This window comes from Ruditapes philippinarum, unplaced genomic scaffold (genome assembly GCF_026571515.1).
Source record: "Ruditapes philippinarum isolate M1 unplaced genomic scaffold, ASM2657151v2 ctg3062_1_1_1_1, whole genome shotgun sequence".
In the NCBI taxonomy this organism is placed as follows: Eukaryota; Metazoa; Mollusca; class Bivalvia; order Venerida; family Veneridae; genus Ruditapes; species Ruditapes philippinarum.
The window spans coordinates 551,551-569,750 of NW_026852595.1; the positions used below are offsets into that span (position 1 = coordinate 551,551).

Genomic DNA, 18,200 nt, shown 5'->3' on the forward strand with positions numbered 1-18,200 from the left:
ATTTAAATCAAAATTTAATTGCCCATATTTACAAATAATAACTATTACATTGCACATAACTTTAACATTTTAAAAACACTAAAGTACAAAATAATGTTCGTCTTTATCTTGTCATTCTAACAATAACAAAAACAAGAAATTAAAAGAAATGAGCCGCGTCACGACAAAACCAACATGACCAGCATGGATCCAGACCAGCCTGCGCATCCGCGCAGTCTGATCAGGATCCATCCTGTTCGCTTACAAACCCTATAACAAGTAGAGAAACTGATAGCGAACAGCATGGATCCTGATCAGACTGCCCTGATGCGCAGGCTGGTCTGGATCCATGCTGGTCACAAACCCATTATATTGGTTTTGTCATGACGTGGCTCAAATCAGCCTTATCCATTAAACAGACATCTTGTTGTTTTTTAAATAGAAATGTCAAACTTTTTATAACAAATTCCATAAATATAAGTTGTAATTGTATAACATAACATTTTGATTACAATACGCTGATCTGAACATAATTTTTCATTGATTTTAAATGGTATAAAGCCATATCTTAAGAAATGTTTTAAAAAAATATATCAAAATAAACATTAAAATCATATTGGTTCCATAACCTTATGGTCGATTCTCATAAGAGTTGTTAATAGCTAGAATGTCTCTGTTATTTTACACACATAAATATTTATATGTTAACAGAATAAAGTGTTTCAGAACAAAATATTATTCTGCCATTTAAAAAGTAGGGTTTTATCTGTTTAGCAATTAGTTTGTGCATGTGCCATTTGCTTCTAAGGCAACTTATAACCATATTTTTTTCATAAAAGTATTTTCGAAGTATCATTTTTTAAAATTCAAACAATAATTTTTGCCACAGATATATAGCTTTACAAACTTTAACAAAATCTAACACCAAAGTTAATAAAAAACATAAGGTCACTTGTACTTATATAGCTTATCATTTGATTACTGATTCGCTGATCTGACAATTGTTTTATAAAAAATCTTCAACAAAACGATAATGTCTTTAATAAATACAAGATTGATTGTTTGATTTTATTACAGAATGCTGGTCAGAAATATATAAATGCATATTCTTCTGCAAACATTTTAACTGTTATTGTCCAACAACATTGACCTGGCACTCTTGCATTTGACCCCATAGTCGGTAAATTCCGTAAACGTTACTATCTATTGTAAATCCATATGAATGTATATAACCAGTTGTTAAATGATCTAAATTACAAATCCCTCTTAGCACAGTCGTAAAGTGCTGTCACTTCAAGAATATAGACGCACACTCGTAGGTTCGAATCCTGGTTCAGCCACTTACATATTTTTTTTCTTATTTTAAAATTGCTATTTCTCTCTCAACTCGTGCAAAACGTTTTAAGTTTTGGTTGTGTATGAATTTTAATTTGTATTATGGACGTGCTGTCCTTTTTATTAATTAAAGATAATGTAATGAAATAAAAAATAAAATTGTATAAAAACACTACTTAAAAGGTATCCTAAAACCCAGATGTAGTAAAACGATTTCAAATTAATTCTTGCAAATGAAATAAAAAAATGTATGTCCTCATAACGTGGTGCTGGTAAGGTATCGAACAAGGAAACTTCAGATCAGTAGTCTGGCATCTATACCAATACACCACAACTTATTGATGTGTGAAGTTAATAAAGATATCGATATATTCGTTAGATACCACTGTTTATCACCCGACCTTTACGGAAATTAATGAAGTGCCAGGTCAATACTGTTGGACAATACAAACCTAAAATTCCCTTAAAATAAGATTTCAATCAAGTTTTAAGACACAAAAATACATCAAAATACATCAAGCCCAACAAAACCAAAAACTTAAAAATTAACTTAAAATTTCCCTTTGTAATCACTAAATCTAATTTCTTTAATATAAACTTTGAACAAAAATTCATGATTTTTAAAGCATCTACTAAATAAAAAAAAACTAAGAAAAGCATTTTTTTATGCTTTGATTTCTTTTTTAACAGACAAAATAAATGTTAAGAAGTTGCTGTTTGTTTGTTTGATTGGATTTTTTTGTCACACCAACACAGCATAGATTATATGGCGACATTCCAGCTTAACTGGTGGAGGAAAACCTCAGGTGCCCTTCGGCGCATTATTTCATGCACAAAAGGGCACCTGAGTAGACCAACGGACATTCCACAAAAATTGCTGTAAAATAAGGTGATTTGTGTAGGAAAGCAACAGCACTTATCAATTTTTACAACCCAAGCAGAGTCTATTTACATTAATTGCATGACCTTTAACCTACTGAATGTCTTTAAATGGACTTGTCCAGCTTCTGTTTTGGGACTGTCCATTATCAATATTTGGGAAATCAGGATGAAAGTTTGAAGTTAATCATATATAGTATAAACCCTGGTCAGACTGCTAGAATTTTCATGCTGGCCTGGCTCTATACTAATGACAAGAGCTAATTATTCTAATTTTCAGCCAGGTAAAGGTTAACTTGAAATAGTTCTAATTTAAAATCTGCAATTTCTTATCTTAATTGTGAAATGATGTTAGGCAAGAAAATTTGGTGAAATATTGATACAAAATAATGAATTCATTATCTTTGCAATACAGTCTATATATTTTTGTCTAAAAGCCAAGTTATGTAGATATTTGACAGCTGTTAATAATATTGATATGGTATGACTTTTTAGGAAAAAAAATGAGTCTAAATAAGAAACTTAGAAAAGAACATGAAAAATGTACAAAAATTTTACAAAATAAAGTTCTGTTGTTACTATGGTCAACAAAAATTAATGGTTTACTTTTAACTCTCCCTACAACAGATCAAAATGCAAACACTTTTTTGCTGCAATTCAATTAAAATAATTGAACTGAAAAATATTTAAAGGCCCATTATGCCACAGAAATGCTTTTGTTCCTTTTTATTTCCAAAATGTTTTCTTTTTTGGGGTCTTTTTATAGTTTCCAAAATGTTACTCATTGGTCATTTACCTCTTGCCCTTTGGTAATTACAGTTATAGTGAGTTAGTATTTTGTATGGGATAGTAAACATTTTGCTACTTTTATGACAAATAATTTCCCAAACTGCACTTCATTCTTTGTGATTAAGCATCTTTTATGCTCTAAAACCTTTATAATTATGTTATAAAACTCATTTGCCCAATTCTTGAGAAGTATAAAATTATTCATTTTCTGAGGCATAATGTACCTTTAAAATATTAAATAGGATCAGAATCTAAAACTGTATTAAAACATAGCATAATATATAACAGTCATAAAATAAAAGCTAAAATAAGGAAAACATTTCTTAATCTAAGTTTATATATAATTTTTAGAATATTTTAATCCATTAACATTTATGTCATAATTTCCCTCTATGCATTTTTACCTTAGAAATTTACTAGTAAGATAAAAAAAAACATTATTCATTTTTAGTATGTAGTCATACATCTTCTTTTTGTTCGTTTTTGGCAGACACCGACATATCAATGTTGTGCTGTTTCTTCATTTCCCGCCTTTTAACTTCGGTGTATGCCCCTGAGCCACCAAGCACTGTTAGATTACTTAGCCACCATAGTCCTGAGCGCGATTCACTAAAGTAGACACATGCTATTACAGTCTGTACCGCAGCTTTAGCCGTACCCGATATATTGTGCGTTAGGGGTGATGTAAACTGAATCTGTAAACCTGTTATCGTGCCGATGGCAAATCCAAAAACACCGCTCATTGTCATTAAGAACCAAAAATGAGAACTCGTTAATTGATTAAATTTTACAACTTCTGTAAACTCGCCAAAAACAAGCATTAAAGGAAGGAAAAGAAATGTAGCATTTACGTTGTTATAGAGGGCAAGACGCCAGATATTATTGTCAACTAGTGGAAGAACCTTCTTTGTATATATGGCATTCAATGCTACACTCGCACTTGCACATATTCCAAATACTACACCTATCATCGACAGATATCCTGAAATAAAATAATAGATAACATTTTTAAATAATTATCTTCAATAAATAAATATATACCTGCCTATTTTTAGAAATGATACCACTGCTTTTAAATACATTGTATAATGAAAGCACTGATAATACCAGTACTTCAACAGTGATGTCAAATGCTATTAATTTAAGAGTGGTATTTGACCTAAAGAAATCTAATGATTTACAACTTTAAAAAATATTTTACCATTAACCTGCTTGAACCAAAACTGAATAGCCTTCAAAAAATTAGTATAGAGCATGGACTAGACTTTTTGCTGTTGGTAAGTCATCTTTTTAAAATTTTGATACTGGAATCCCTTTGTTCCAAATTCGACAGATTAAAGGTTCAAATGAGCCGTGTCACGACAAAACCAACATAATGGGTTTGCGACCAGCATGGATCCTGACAGACCAACCTGCGCATCCGTGCAGTCTGATCAGGATCCATGCTGTTCGCTATCAGTTTCTCTACTTGTTATAGGGTTTGTAAGCTAACAGCATGTATCCTGATCCGGATGCGCAGGCTGGTCTGGATCCATGCTGGTCGCAAACTCATTATGTTGGTTTTGTCATGACGCAGCTAAAATGTCTTCTGCTTCATAATTAACTTACCAGCTTCCCCTTCCTGATTGACACCCAATAAGAACCCAAAAATAATAACACCACAACATAATAACGCCTGAACTGATGTAGTCTGCTTCAACAGGAAATACGTAAATATCTGCAAGAAAAATAAAAGGAAAACATGATGAAAACAATTTCATGTATTAATTATAACATTATATTGAAACATATTACAAGAATTTTAGAAGCTAAAATTTACTGACAAAGACACTTGAAGCTTTTCTGTTCATAAATTCTGTCAAGTATTCTTCTTGTATAGAATTGGCATTCTGATATTCATTAAATGATATTAGTTGAGTTGCTGAACAACCTGCATAGTGCAGGAACAGAACAGAGCAATTTGCAAGTTGAATGCTTTAGGTAACAAAAAACTAAAATATGGAAGTCAACAGTATAAAGTCTAGTCAAGCAGCACATATGTGCTCTATACTAGTGACTGAAATATAAACTATGATAAAAATGTTAAACGTCTTCTTTTGAAATACTCACCACATTGAAGACTGTAGTTAGAGACCTGCCCACATTGTAAAAAGCCACGCCCACATTCTTTAAACACAGGTTGTTAAAAGTGATCATACAAACAAACACCACTGACAAGGGTAAAGTCTGCAGAAAGAAAAAATAAACAATAAAATAATGATAATAATCACATGTCTAAAACAATACAGCCTTATACTTTATAATATATGCTAACAGGGGTTGCTTAGCAACAGTAAGTCAAGATAGTCTGTACATCAGTGCAATCAGACCAGACAGATAGACCTTCTTTGTCTACAGCATTAGGACTTCAAAACCTGTACAAGTATCAATAAAGGGTTCCACAGTCAATGTATGGTAAGTTAATTACACAAATTTACATGTCAGGAGTTTAGTTACTATTAACTTTATCACACTGTTCATGTAACTATAAAGTTAACTAACAAGACTTTTTATTGAATTTGTAATACTCTATTATAAGTTTCAGGGATCACAATATCACAATATTAAATCAGAGCAGTCAACAGTATACAGTCTGATTAAATTACTAGAAATACAGGATGATCTGGCTCTATACTTACATGTATTATATATGCCTTAGCCTGTAATTGTGACGGCTTTCAGTGAAAAAAAAAACTCACATTGAAAAAACTAAAAAAACAAGCAACACCCCCACCCCAAATTAAAGTGTAGACTGTGTGGTGTTGGAAGTGCTATATAAAGTTAGAAGATTAAGTTAAATGAAGCAATACTGTGAATCAATTTGTTTGATGTATAACAGATGTAACTACTTGCATTTTTTATGAACTGGATAAAGTTATTTTGTAGTCTGCTTAACAATGTTTCTTAAACAAAAGGAATGTTACTTTGTTCATTTGAAACTTCAATATATATTTGTACAATGTGACATCAAAGCTGAAGTTTCCTATAAATTAAATACAATACCTTATAACAGCTCCCATAATATAGGATATATTAAATACAATACCTTATAACAGCTCCCATAATATAGGATATTTTAAATACAATACCTTATAACAGCTCCCATAATATAGGATATATTAAAAACAATATCATATAACAGCTCCCATATGTAGGATATATTAATACAATATCATGTAACAGCTCCCTTAGTAGGATATATTGAATACAATACCATATAACAGTTCCCTATGTAGGATATATTAATACAATATCATGTAACAGCTCCCTTAGTAGGATATATTGAATACAATACCATATAACTGCTCCCTATATAGGATATATCATTAGTTATGAAGATTTTTTTGACAAGTTAATTGGTCCTATATAAACGGTTGTTTGAAATATATAATAGCAGCTTGGATTATATTGTAAACAAACATTTAGAGATGGTCATATAACCTGTCAGGAATATTTTATAACCAATTTATAATACAGCAAACTTCCATTTCTTTTAGACATAAAAAGTGAGATTTTTTCATTAATTGACAACAGCCGTGTATATAAAACCATATGAATGTCACGATAATCCATTGAAATGTGACGACTTACAAACGTGCAGTATTATAATAAATACAACACCATACAATGTATAAGAGCTCCCTATATAAGATATATTAAATACAATATCTACATGTGTGTCAATTTAGGTAGTACTCTCACATTTATCATAATATAACTAAATGATCTAGAAACTTAACCTCTGAGATAGGGCTATTGAATTGTACCAATAATTTATCTTTTTATCATACAGAAAATATCAGCTAATTCTAATCTTCCTGGTAACATATGGCAGTTTAATTGAATCAATTTAATCCAATTCTGCTGTTTTGTGCAAAACGATATCAGATTTCCACAGAAAACATTTGTAATAAACTCCTCTTATCTAAAATGATATAAAAACAATATGTTAACAAAAGCTGCTATAAGAGAAAACTGGTTTGAATATTTCTATCCCAGATAGTGAAATGTTATATCAACAAAAAAATGAGGGCTATACAATATCATAATTATATAATATTGGTAAGAATTCTTAAATGTTGTTTATTGACATGCATTTATTTCATTACTTTTTGTCACACAAAGAAAACACAAGGCATAAAAGCTCACTGTCTTAATCACGATCATAAACTAGCCAAGAATAAGTACACTTATGATTACTCTAACTGAATACTTTCATTTATTTTCACACCTGATAATAAAACATAACCAATGCACTTTCAGTATTGCACAAAATAATGTCTTGATACAAATCATTATTGGATTCAATCTTATCAATTTAGCCTACTTTTAATTTCCAGAATCCAAAAAGTCCATATCAAATTCATATCACACCCCATATAGCTTCCTTTTCATTTCCAGAGTCCAAAAGATTCATATCAAAGCCATATCACACCCCATATAACCTTGTTTTAATTTTAAGAGTCCAAAATATTTTTATGAAATGCATATTGTACTCCATCTAGCCTCTTTTTCATTTTGAGACTCCAAAAATCCTTATTCTAATTGAAGTAATAAAGTCCTGTCAAAAAATGGTGGTGTGAAATAAAGGGGTCATTAAACATGGTTGAGAACAATACTAATTCTATTAAATTCCTACACAACTTTAAAATCGGTTTTAACTTGAGAAGCGCCATGTCCAATATAGTTTTGACATCTGTGTACTCGTCCAATAGAATTCAGTTATGTGCTCAACAATGTATAATAAACTCATAATTTTAAGTCATAATGCACAATACAATACAGATATTCATATCTCCCATATGGTATTTGTCTATAAAATACAAGCAAGATGTTTTCAGCAATTTACATGACAGAAAGAACATTGAAGGCTTTAAATATAGTGTTTTGATGATTCTCCCATTACACCGCATGAAAACAAATCACTTTAAATTTCATTGTTATACTGGTGATATAAGATCAATTTAACTTCAATTAAACTTCTATAACTTACAGCTCTGCAGAGTTTTGGGTCTATTGCCATGTCTGGAAATGAGATGATACTGGGGAAAAGCTTGGCCATGTAGCTCAACAAGAAACATAAGGCAACTGTCACTACACACTGGTACCAGGTTACAAACAATGGAGCATCCAACTGAAAAGGAAAAAGTTATTTTTTAAAAATATATTCAATTATAAGAAATTTCCATCCTACTTACAACTGATTTTTTTGACAATCAATGACATATATTAATGTATTTTGTAGCATTCATCTTTTTAAATTACAAGATGTAGTTTAAACTTGTTAACAACTAAACATAGAGCAGTTGCCCCATTTGATGTGCTGGCATCAAGTTCGTACCAGTATTAAAGTATCTTTTCAAGTCTAACAGATAAAATCTTGTTTGCTTCTAATTTTGTTTCTAAATATAGTTATGAAGCAAGCCTTAAAATCATCTTTGTTTCCCCTCCCGTGACCCATGCCAGTTTGCTTGGAAGGTTACAAGGTCAGGGTTCGAATTTAAGCTGGCATACTGGCAAAATGCCAGTTAAAATCTAATAATGCCAGTAAAAATTACTCTAACTGGCATTTATTTGCAAGTGACTGTTCATTTAGGACGTTTACATAACTGTTATCATCTGAGCTTATGATGATGCTTGGCAACTGCCCGCTGCAGAAACTGATCATGTTTACTGTACCAGACTCAGTTGTTTACCTAATAAACTAAAAAAATAAATTTTTAGTTGCTCTATTCATTTTTTCTTTGACTATATTTTGATGGACTATTTTTAACAGCCAAACACTATTTGTTAGAGCATCCAAGATGTTTAATCAGGGTCCAATGTAAATGCGTAGCACTCCTTTAAAGCTGAAATATTTATTTATTTTAAGTAGATCAGCACCTCTGAGTTTTCAGGCTGTTGGTGTAATCAAGTTCATTTTAAATATGCTAAAATTAATGAAGGTCCTAAGAAATTACATTACTTGAATAAGTTTATAACTGTACATTGTCACCAGTGGGTGTTCCTCTGGTTTACCTAATCTGATCCCTAAACAATTGTTTATCATTTATAAATTAATGTGTTGAAATGTTTTTGTTTCGTTACAAGAAGACATCTGTGTTTACCAATAATAAAAATGTTTCTGATATTCTATAGACATTCAAGCTTATTATCATTTGACATACCAATGTTCAAAATACATTGTCATTGTGTATTATAATAATAATACGTGATCATGGAAATGCCAGTTGATTACCCCATATTGCCAGTTAAACATTTGATCACTTGCAAAATTCTGCAAGTAGAAAATCTTGCTAAATTCTAACCCTGCAAGGTGGTTAAAAAATTATCTTTTTATATTATACATTTTTTCTTCTTCTCCAAAATACTTTTTTTCTTTCAAAGTTATACTGAGTTCAAAACAAATTATGATCGTTTAGCATCTGTTTAAAGATTAGAACAATATTTTCAGTTTTATTCAACATATATCCCAGTTTGTATATTTACAATTTAAAAACAACAACAATTGCGTCTGATATGATTCTCATTGGCACTAAGATTGCTAAAAAATATTTCTACATTGACATATATTATTAGCCATAAATTTTACAATTTGTATTGTATTTATACAGAGGAGAGAAGAGCTCAAGTCTACAAATAAAGATTTTGTTAATAAATTTACAATTTTTATTAAAAATATTATCTTCACTGACTAATTTATGATGGCATAAACAATTTTATTATACATGTATAACTGGATCAACTACTTTTTATAAATGATCTAATGAATAGTAGTGATTATAATACTGATTAAACTTTAAATAACAACTGTACATACAAATGTATGTCTAGAGTAACTTGAAAGAAAATAAACTAAATTTTAAAAGACTAAATTTCAACAGGTATATTTATGTTTGAAATAAGATATCTATTGATAAATGTTCATAAATATTATGGAGGGCGTTCGTTGCCAAAATTCCAGACATGTAAAGTGCTCCTTTTTAAGATAACTTGTGAAAATGCGAACTTGTATGCCTACCATTTTTTATTGTACCCGTGCATAGCACATAATATGCCTCCTAATTCAATCCTTTCATTGAAGGTTCCCGCCTTTATATAACAAGTTTACATATAGATTGTAAAAACTGACCTAACATCAAAAGCGACAACAAATTTACAAGTTCGTATCTTCCATTGAATGCAATACATATGTATGTTTGCACACTTATAGATCTGAAATATACAAATGAAATGTAAATCTTAAATACAGAAAATAGAGTTTAAAAAAAAAACGTGGTACCAGTTGTAGAACTACAAGAGTACGTTAACACAGTAACATGTTTAAAATGACAAAAGTAGATTCACAAAGTTAAACGATTTTAAGTCAAGCATAACACCCCGCCCCTCTCGGAGTATTTACGAACTTCTACGGACAGGTAAAAAACGGCGCCTCTCCCATATTTCTAAATAAAACTGAAGGACAACATACCGCATTTTTCATAACATATATTTGTTACATTTGTTACAAAAGTTTTGTCACTAGCAACAACACTTGAAAATTACTGATTTTACCATTTATTATGAAGATAACTTATGCATTAACTTATTATTTAACATCGTGTTTTCCTGAGAAACATCGGCGATTTGGAAATTTTTAGGGGAAACAATGACCAACTTCAAAGGTGTAATTTTATTGATAATCTAAAAAAACATCCAATATTTTTATTGGTACATGTATCATTAAAAATATATTTGGCACAAATTTCATTTTCAACAAAAACTATGCAAGTATTTGCAAAAATAGGATTTTAAAGCGGCCACCGAGATTTCCTTTCTGAAATCAAGAAAATACGTGATCGTACATGACAATATCGCGACCTGTGCTCCTGAACGCATGGAATCCAGGATTTTATCAAACATATTTGGGATGCCAATAATTGCTTTTGGTTTTATATTTGTAGTTGTTCATGGCCCTAAAATTATAATTGATTAATTATTTCATATATATAATGACCAATTTATCGATTTAACCTTTAGCTTGAAATGTTTTGTTTGTTTGTTTGTTTTGGGTTTTACGTCACATCGACACAGTATAGGTCATATCGCGACGTTCCAGCTTTACTGGTGGAGGAAGACCTCAGGTGCCCTTCCGTGCATTATTTCAGGCACGAACGGGCACCTGAGTAGAACCACCGACGTTCCGTAGAGCTTGAAATGTGATAGGGAGCCTACCGGGATTTTTCCGGACCACTGTTGTGACACGTGACGCGTTAAATGAATTATCTTCTTCTATTTATATTGCTACTGCGTTAGTATCGTAGTAGATAATGGAAAAGAATAAACCCGATATATTAACGCTTTTGTCTACATTGTTTCTTGAATTAAGGTGTCAGTGATAATAAATTTATACAATAAACCTAACTAGATCAGTATTTCCTGTTTACATGAAATTTTATTTCATTTTTTTCATTTTACCATATGGAGGTCAGTGGCTTTAATAAGTTTTTTTCAGTATAAATAAAAACATTTTGCACGTGTTCATTATCCCTCATGTACAGACTCAAACAAACCGAGTCTGCAATTCTTATGTAATTTTTGTTGTGAGTAATGCTTCCGAGGGATCACTTTGTTTCCAATTTTTTTATACTTTACAACAGCAGGTGTCAAGTGCCGTGTGGCAGCCGTAAAAAGTTGCCCCGTACTTCACTTCAGTGTTTTTATATTTTTCTGGTCCTTCGGGATCATTAATGCCAGCGCTATTAAGTGTTGAGAATTGAGTCCGCTCAAGCCGGTCCTAGGGGCGTGAGGGATGTTGCACTTGTTCATTATCTCTCATGTACAGACTCAATCAAACCGAATCTGCAATTCTTATGTAACTTTGTTGTGATTAATGCTTCCGAGGAGTCACTTTGTTTCCAGACTTTTTAATACATGTATACTTGTTCAAAGCTTATGGTCTTAACTTTCATTCAATATTCATTTTCTTTTTTGAATAAAGTATCTAAAGGAAGCGACGTGATTTTTCTTTCCGAATATATGAGTTGTGGTTTTAAGAGAGAAAAATAAACAACGATAAGTTTGAAACAAAATTTTAAATTCTTCTACGTAATTAATTTTTTTTTTTTAAGGCATTACTAGAAAGTTCATGAAGGATTCTTTTACTTGAGTCTAAAATTATCAAAAATGACCGAGAATAAAAAAGTAAGTAGTAGTAAGTAGTATGTTTCTCTTACTAAATTTCAGAGTGTATTTTGTTTTTTTTTACTTGGGACCATATGCCGTTTTTCATGGAATGGCACTTACATGTCACATTGAAGGTTCCATGATAATAGCGATATTAACACATCTGCGGATGTTTCAAAATTCAAAATTGTACCAGTTCATGTTGAATTTTGCTTAAGCCGGTGCTAGGGGGCATGGGCGGTAACTTGCTCTTTCCATTACCGTCCACGAACAGGCTCAATCAAACCGTGCCTGCAACATTCTCAATTTTGTCGTTTTGAGTGTTCTTTAGGGATTCTTATTTTCTCTATTTTACAGAAAGTAACATGATAAACTTTAAAACGAAAAGTTAATTCATTTTGATTCAATTCATTTTTATTTTTAGGCATTATATAATCATATATCATAAATCGTATGAAGCACACTTTTATTTCAATTCAAAATTTTCAAAATTGATAACGAAATAAAATAGGTTTGGAGGGAACGCCGTATTTTTCTTACCAATTCGAGATTTTCAGAGGAAAAACATGATAAATTTTGAAACAAAAATTTCAAAACATCTATTTAATTCATTTTTATTTCTGAGGCATTCATAGAAAATTATGGAGTAATCTTTCATTTGATACAAAAAATATTTGACTTTTTATAGAAATAAAAAAGAAGTTAGAATGGACGCCGTGTTTTCCTTCACTTTATTGAGAAATAGGAGAGTGGCGACGGGTATTATACTTGTCCAAACATTTCCGTAATAGAAGATCGTAAATACTCAGAGAGGGGCGGGGCGTCATGCATGACTTAAAATCGTTTAACTTTGTGAATCTACTTGGTCATTTTAAACATGTTACTGTGTTAACGTACTGTTGTAGTTCTACGACTGGAAACATGTTTTATTAAATTATATTTTCTGTAGTCGAGTTTTACATTTCATTTGTATTTTTCAGGTACAGATAGATATCTACAAGTGTGCAAACATGCTTATGTATTATATGCAATGGAAGATACGAACTTGTAAATGTGTTGTTGTTCTCCATGTTAGGTCAGTTGTTAAGATTTACATGTAAACTTGTTATTTAAAAGCGGGTGCCTTCGATTAAAAGATTGGATTAACAGGCATATCATTTGCTGTGCACGAATACAATAAAAAATGCTAGACATTCACTTTCGCATTTTCAAAAGTAGTTTTCAAAAGAAACACATTACATGTCTAGAATTTTGGCAACGATCGCCCTCCATAAAATATAGCTTTCACTGATACTAAACCCTTTATTCCCATCAACACTGTAACAGGATTTATGGTTAACAGGATTAAACCCCTTTCAGAATAGATCATAAATCAAATCTCAACATGATGTCACAATTTCTAAATATATCTTTAATTTAAATATGCAAAACAAGGTTTTAAAAAAACATGAAGACATTTCCTATTTCAGTGTAAAATGTATCTATTAATTTTTTTTGTATATTTTTTTTTTGCTGTTTAATGTTTCAAAGGCACACTAAGCCTAAGAAATAAGTACACTTTTTTTCTTTGGAAAGTGCAAACATATTTTTTTTTATACTTTTTAAAATGTATTTAGAGCATGTTTGGCCATTATCATGTTAAATAGTTTGTCAAGTGAAGTTTGAAGGCTCACTTGAAGGCTGCAAGTCAAATGGTTCTCTAGTTATTGAGTGGAAACAGTTTTCACATTCAAGGTTACAGTGTGACCTTGACCTTCATGTGTGGATGCCCAAAAATATGTGTCCCCTATTCAAAGGTCATCTTATGGAGTTTGAAGGCTGTGGGTCGAATGGTTCTCCAGTTATTGAACATAAATGTGAGACCTACCAGCAAAACAATGTTTAGTAACCCTCTTTTCAAAGAAAAAACAACAAAATAATAATGAAGTGTATTTTCATCAAATATACTATTTCTTTTCTATTGTAACAACAATAAATTTCCACCACAGACAGGGGGACCCACCATCTTTCCCTCATGAGTGAAAAGAAAACACTGGTATCATTACAGTCCAAGGTGTGCATATGTATGCCTTTGGGCCACGATATTACCGGTAATTAAATCAAATTGACACTTGAGTATTTGACATTCTCAATAAATTTTGACTTTAATGTTATTAGATTGATATTAAAGGTTCATTCATACTATATTTAGCCCTATTCATTGTAGTAAAATAGACTAAGACATTATTTTCAAGTTTCTTTTCGCTGGTTGAATGTTAACCCTCGCCATGTTCAAATTCAAGTTCAAGTGAACTGGTCTATAATGAAAGGTTACATGTTATACAGTAAATAGTTATGTTGATATCAGGCATAACATCAAAAGTATGAGATACATGATCTGATATTACTACATATATTTATATAGTAGATGATAAAGTGTTCTAGAACAAAATATTACTGCCCATCATATAAATGTTCTTACTAAACTTTCATCAACATTTCTTTTACTAGCAATATCTTTTTAAGAATATCCAAATAATGCATTTCTTTTGTTTTTACGGATATTTGACATACTTATTGAAAATGATTGTGCTCATTTACGATTGCAGACCAGTCCACTTTAAAATAAATTTCCTGTTACCATGGCAATGGGGGGACGTCTCAAAATTGCCAAAAATCACTATTTTGCATTGTTTTTTCCATCAAAACTGATTTCAAAGGGCTGCAACTTCTCAATGAATTGAGATAGAGTAAAAGGCTTTTCAGCGTCGGTTACTAGTTACCCTAAGATCGACCTGAGGCCATTTTTAGCCTGTCACATGTCCAAAATTTTCTTGGCGATGAGGGGGACTCTGCCCCCCTTCAAATCCCCAAAACAGAAGGGGGCACATCTCCCTGATGTAACATTTGGATGGGGGACGGCGCCGAAAAAGAGGTCACTGTTTGAGGCCTCATAAAGGGGGGGGGGGGCAAAAAGCCGTTGAAACACGCTTATATAAGGGAAAAGGTTAAACCATGTAAATAATGTTTAATTCAAGGAATCCCTACCCCATTCCTGCACTTGGCAAACTTTTTTAATGTTTTTTTTTGCCATTGTAAATATTTGCACCCTTGTCCATTCCACTATGAAATAGTAAACTGCTACAAATTTTGAAGTAGTGAACATTTGCCCCAAATAAGGGTCTGTTTGATTATATTCTTATAAGGCACAGAGAATTAATACACTATAGACTACATGTGTATATTTAAAAGGAAATCAAATAAAAAACAATTAAAAAATATATAGAATTCTATTACCTATCAATGAAATTTTCAGTGCCAGTTCCAGCTGGGCGCAGCCATTTTCAATGTAACTCAATGATAAAAGGTGAGGTATTCCAACAACGGACAATCGCAACTTTTCGGATTAATAATAATCATCGAGTGTTCCGAGTGAGAACGGAAGTGGTGCATGACATACCGAATGACACCTTTAAAAAGGAAAAATAGATGATTTTTAACTGACTTCCCCGTTCATAGGCTTTGCCTAATTTCATATTAACCTACCTTTAAATCATCACTGCTGAGGAGATATTTGTTTAGGAATACCATGGAAATAGATATAAACCTGAAAATAAACATCAATTTCATTACATTATTGTACAAGTGTCATGTTGATGGCAAAATAAAGAGAGTAAATCAATGAATGCTAGGAATGCTAGACATAACTGGTTTTCTAGTGGTTATGACAAATCAACAGAAAAATAATAATAGAACATTGTGAGATTGTTGGTTTAAATCCCGATACTAAGTGGTGAGATTCTCTATTAACTTCAATAATTCATAATAATGTTACAACACCAAAGGAGCACTCATCTGGTTCGTCCGGCTTGACTTTAAGCACATGTTCTAGTCCATAGTCTAGGCATTCATGGCAAAACAAACTAACTTGTATTTTGTAATATTGGGCCTGCTAGCAATCAATCTTCTTGGTATAAATGCAAGACTTAAGTGCTCTCAGAAGATTTTACCTGTTTAATCTTTTAAAGGGCTTGGCCAGAATTATTTTACTGTGGAAATGACATATTGAGAGAAATTAATTTGGAATTTGGCGGTGCATAGTACAGCAAGATGAAGTCTATTGACAAATATTTTCGAGGGTCAAGTCGTTGCACAGGGTCTGACATAGCCTGGGTTCCAGTCTGTCGATTTTTTATGTGCTTCTGTTTGGCAAATCGACAGCCTGGGGAAATACGATTTTCGATCGAAGCACCACCTAGTATACACCCCGAAAATTACGGGTGTTATTTAAAGAACGATAACTCATGCAACGACAATCTAGTTTCTAAAAATAGAAATGGAATTTCCACGAAGTGACCCGAAGCTCAACGAACAGTTACGGAGCCTCGCTTTCAAAACACCATTTCTGATTAAAAACTGACACTCGTTGACAAAGTTTATTGCATGATGAGTTAATTCAATCAACAGGTTTGATTAGTTAAATTGGATAAAGTTTGTGAGCATCAGAGAATGGGGCTGGACGCAATTTATAATAGTAAAATTGGCTTCAAATTTGCAACAATCATCATCTTCGCCTCGATTTAGTCATGTTATTTGTTGGTCACGTGCTAATCGGTATATTAATACGCGGAAAGTCTGAGCGAGGCCGAAGGCCCCACGAGGGCTGTAGCGCTCTTAGATAACATGTATGACGCGTATCAATTCAAATGAAATCAAATTAATAGTAAATGAAAATTTCGAAAAAAATATCCTATACCTAATAAGCTGTGAAAAAATCTTTAGTTAACTGGGCGCCGCCATTTTGAAATCCTTTTGAGCTAAATATAGATATCAGAGCGCTTTTAATGAGCGTCTACATAATTCAGACTATTGCTAGCGTCTGCTAAATAACACTTACGGTGAGAGAATGATTTGAAAAATCAGAAAGTAAAAATGCATTTAATTGATAAGAACTATAGTAACGATTATAAATATAAAAAGTTTGGATTTTCAAAACGCCGACGCGTGCGCAGTGGTCCCACTTTATGTTCGGAGATTTTCGGAATATTCTGAGCGCTCTGGTGATAGGTTGAACATCACCAATTTATTCATTTTGTTTACAGTACAAAATACCTGCAAGAAAGATCTGATTTACATGTACACTAAACATGTTATGCTCAAATCATAATTCATAAGAGCTTTCCGCGCCATAGGTAGCACCTAATTTCATATTACAATAATTAGGATTATCATTAGTCGATAATTACATAACAAACCCAGCAAGTTTCCCCAGGCGTTGATACTATCAAAACCAGAGATGTTGTGTTATCTATGACAATCGAGTATGAAATACAGCGTATGTTATGAAAAAGCAAAAAATATCAACGCCTGAATCTCAGGCTAGGTCTGACACCTAAGTGTCTATATATATGTAAATGTGTGCACTAAAAATGGGTCCCTAAAAATGTTGTAAAAATATTTTAATGTGCCAACCCTTAGATTCTGAGAATCTTGCTTCTAGAGGGGAGATATTGCCTATACCCAAAATAGCACAATATTTCAAATTATGTGTAGACTAGTACAATTAGTTGGACTAAATAAAAATGAAACTGTATTAGCTAGATCTATCACGTTAAAACTATTTCATTTAAAATGACGATTTAAATCATACCATACCAATATGCAAGAACAACAGCCGCAATTTTGAGCGACTTTGAAAGGAACGTCTCCATTTTCACTTCTGGTTCAGCTTTAGGAAGAGGTTCCATGCAAAAGTCTTGTGTTGACAGGTGGCAACGTGTAAACCTTTATGTCGTAAAATGTTTTAATTCAACTTTCATATCAGGTTAGCTTTCAAATGGTATATCTATTAAAGAAAATAAAAATTTCTCTTTGACATATAGATGTGAAATATTCTTGGTTTAAATAACTAATTTAGAATTAAGTATTTTTACGACTTCTTCGGGTTTTCCAATGTTTAGTAAATAAGTAAGAGTCAATTTTAAAACGAATATTTAAGCGGTTCCACACAAAATTTATGCAATGCTTTGCGGTGT

General features: G+C 31.9%; 1 protein-coding gene across 1 annotated transcript; it reads right to left on the bottom strand.

The window, feature by feature from the left end:
• Positions 1 to 311: 311 nt before the first annotated feature.
• On the bottom strand, positions 312 to 18,113 carry LOC132718335 (GDP-fucose transporter 1-like). Its single transcript, XM_060702040.1, has 6 exons — positions 17,821 to 18,113; positions 15,712 to 15,772; positions 8,015 to 8,155; positions 5,092 to 5,208; positions 4,591 to 4,699; positions 312 to 3,964 (listed from the first exon to the last, which is right to left on the bottom strand). Exons 1-6 carry the CDS (start codon positions 17,910 to 17,912, stop codon positions 3,441 to 3,443), a joined length of 1,044 nt encoding a protein of 347 aa, XP_060558023.1. The 5' UTR covers positions 17,913 to 18,113; the 3' UTR covers positions 312 to 3,440.
• Between the last annotated feature and the right edge of the window lie 87 nt (positions 18,114 to 18,200).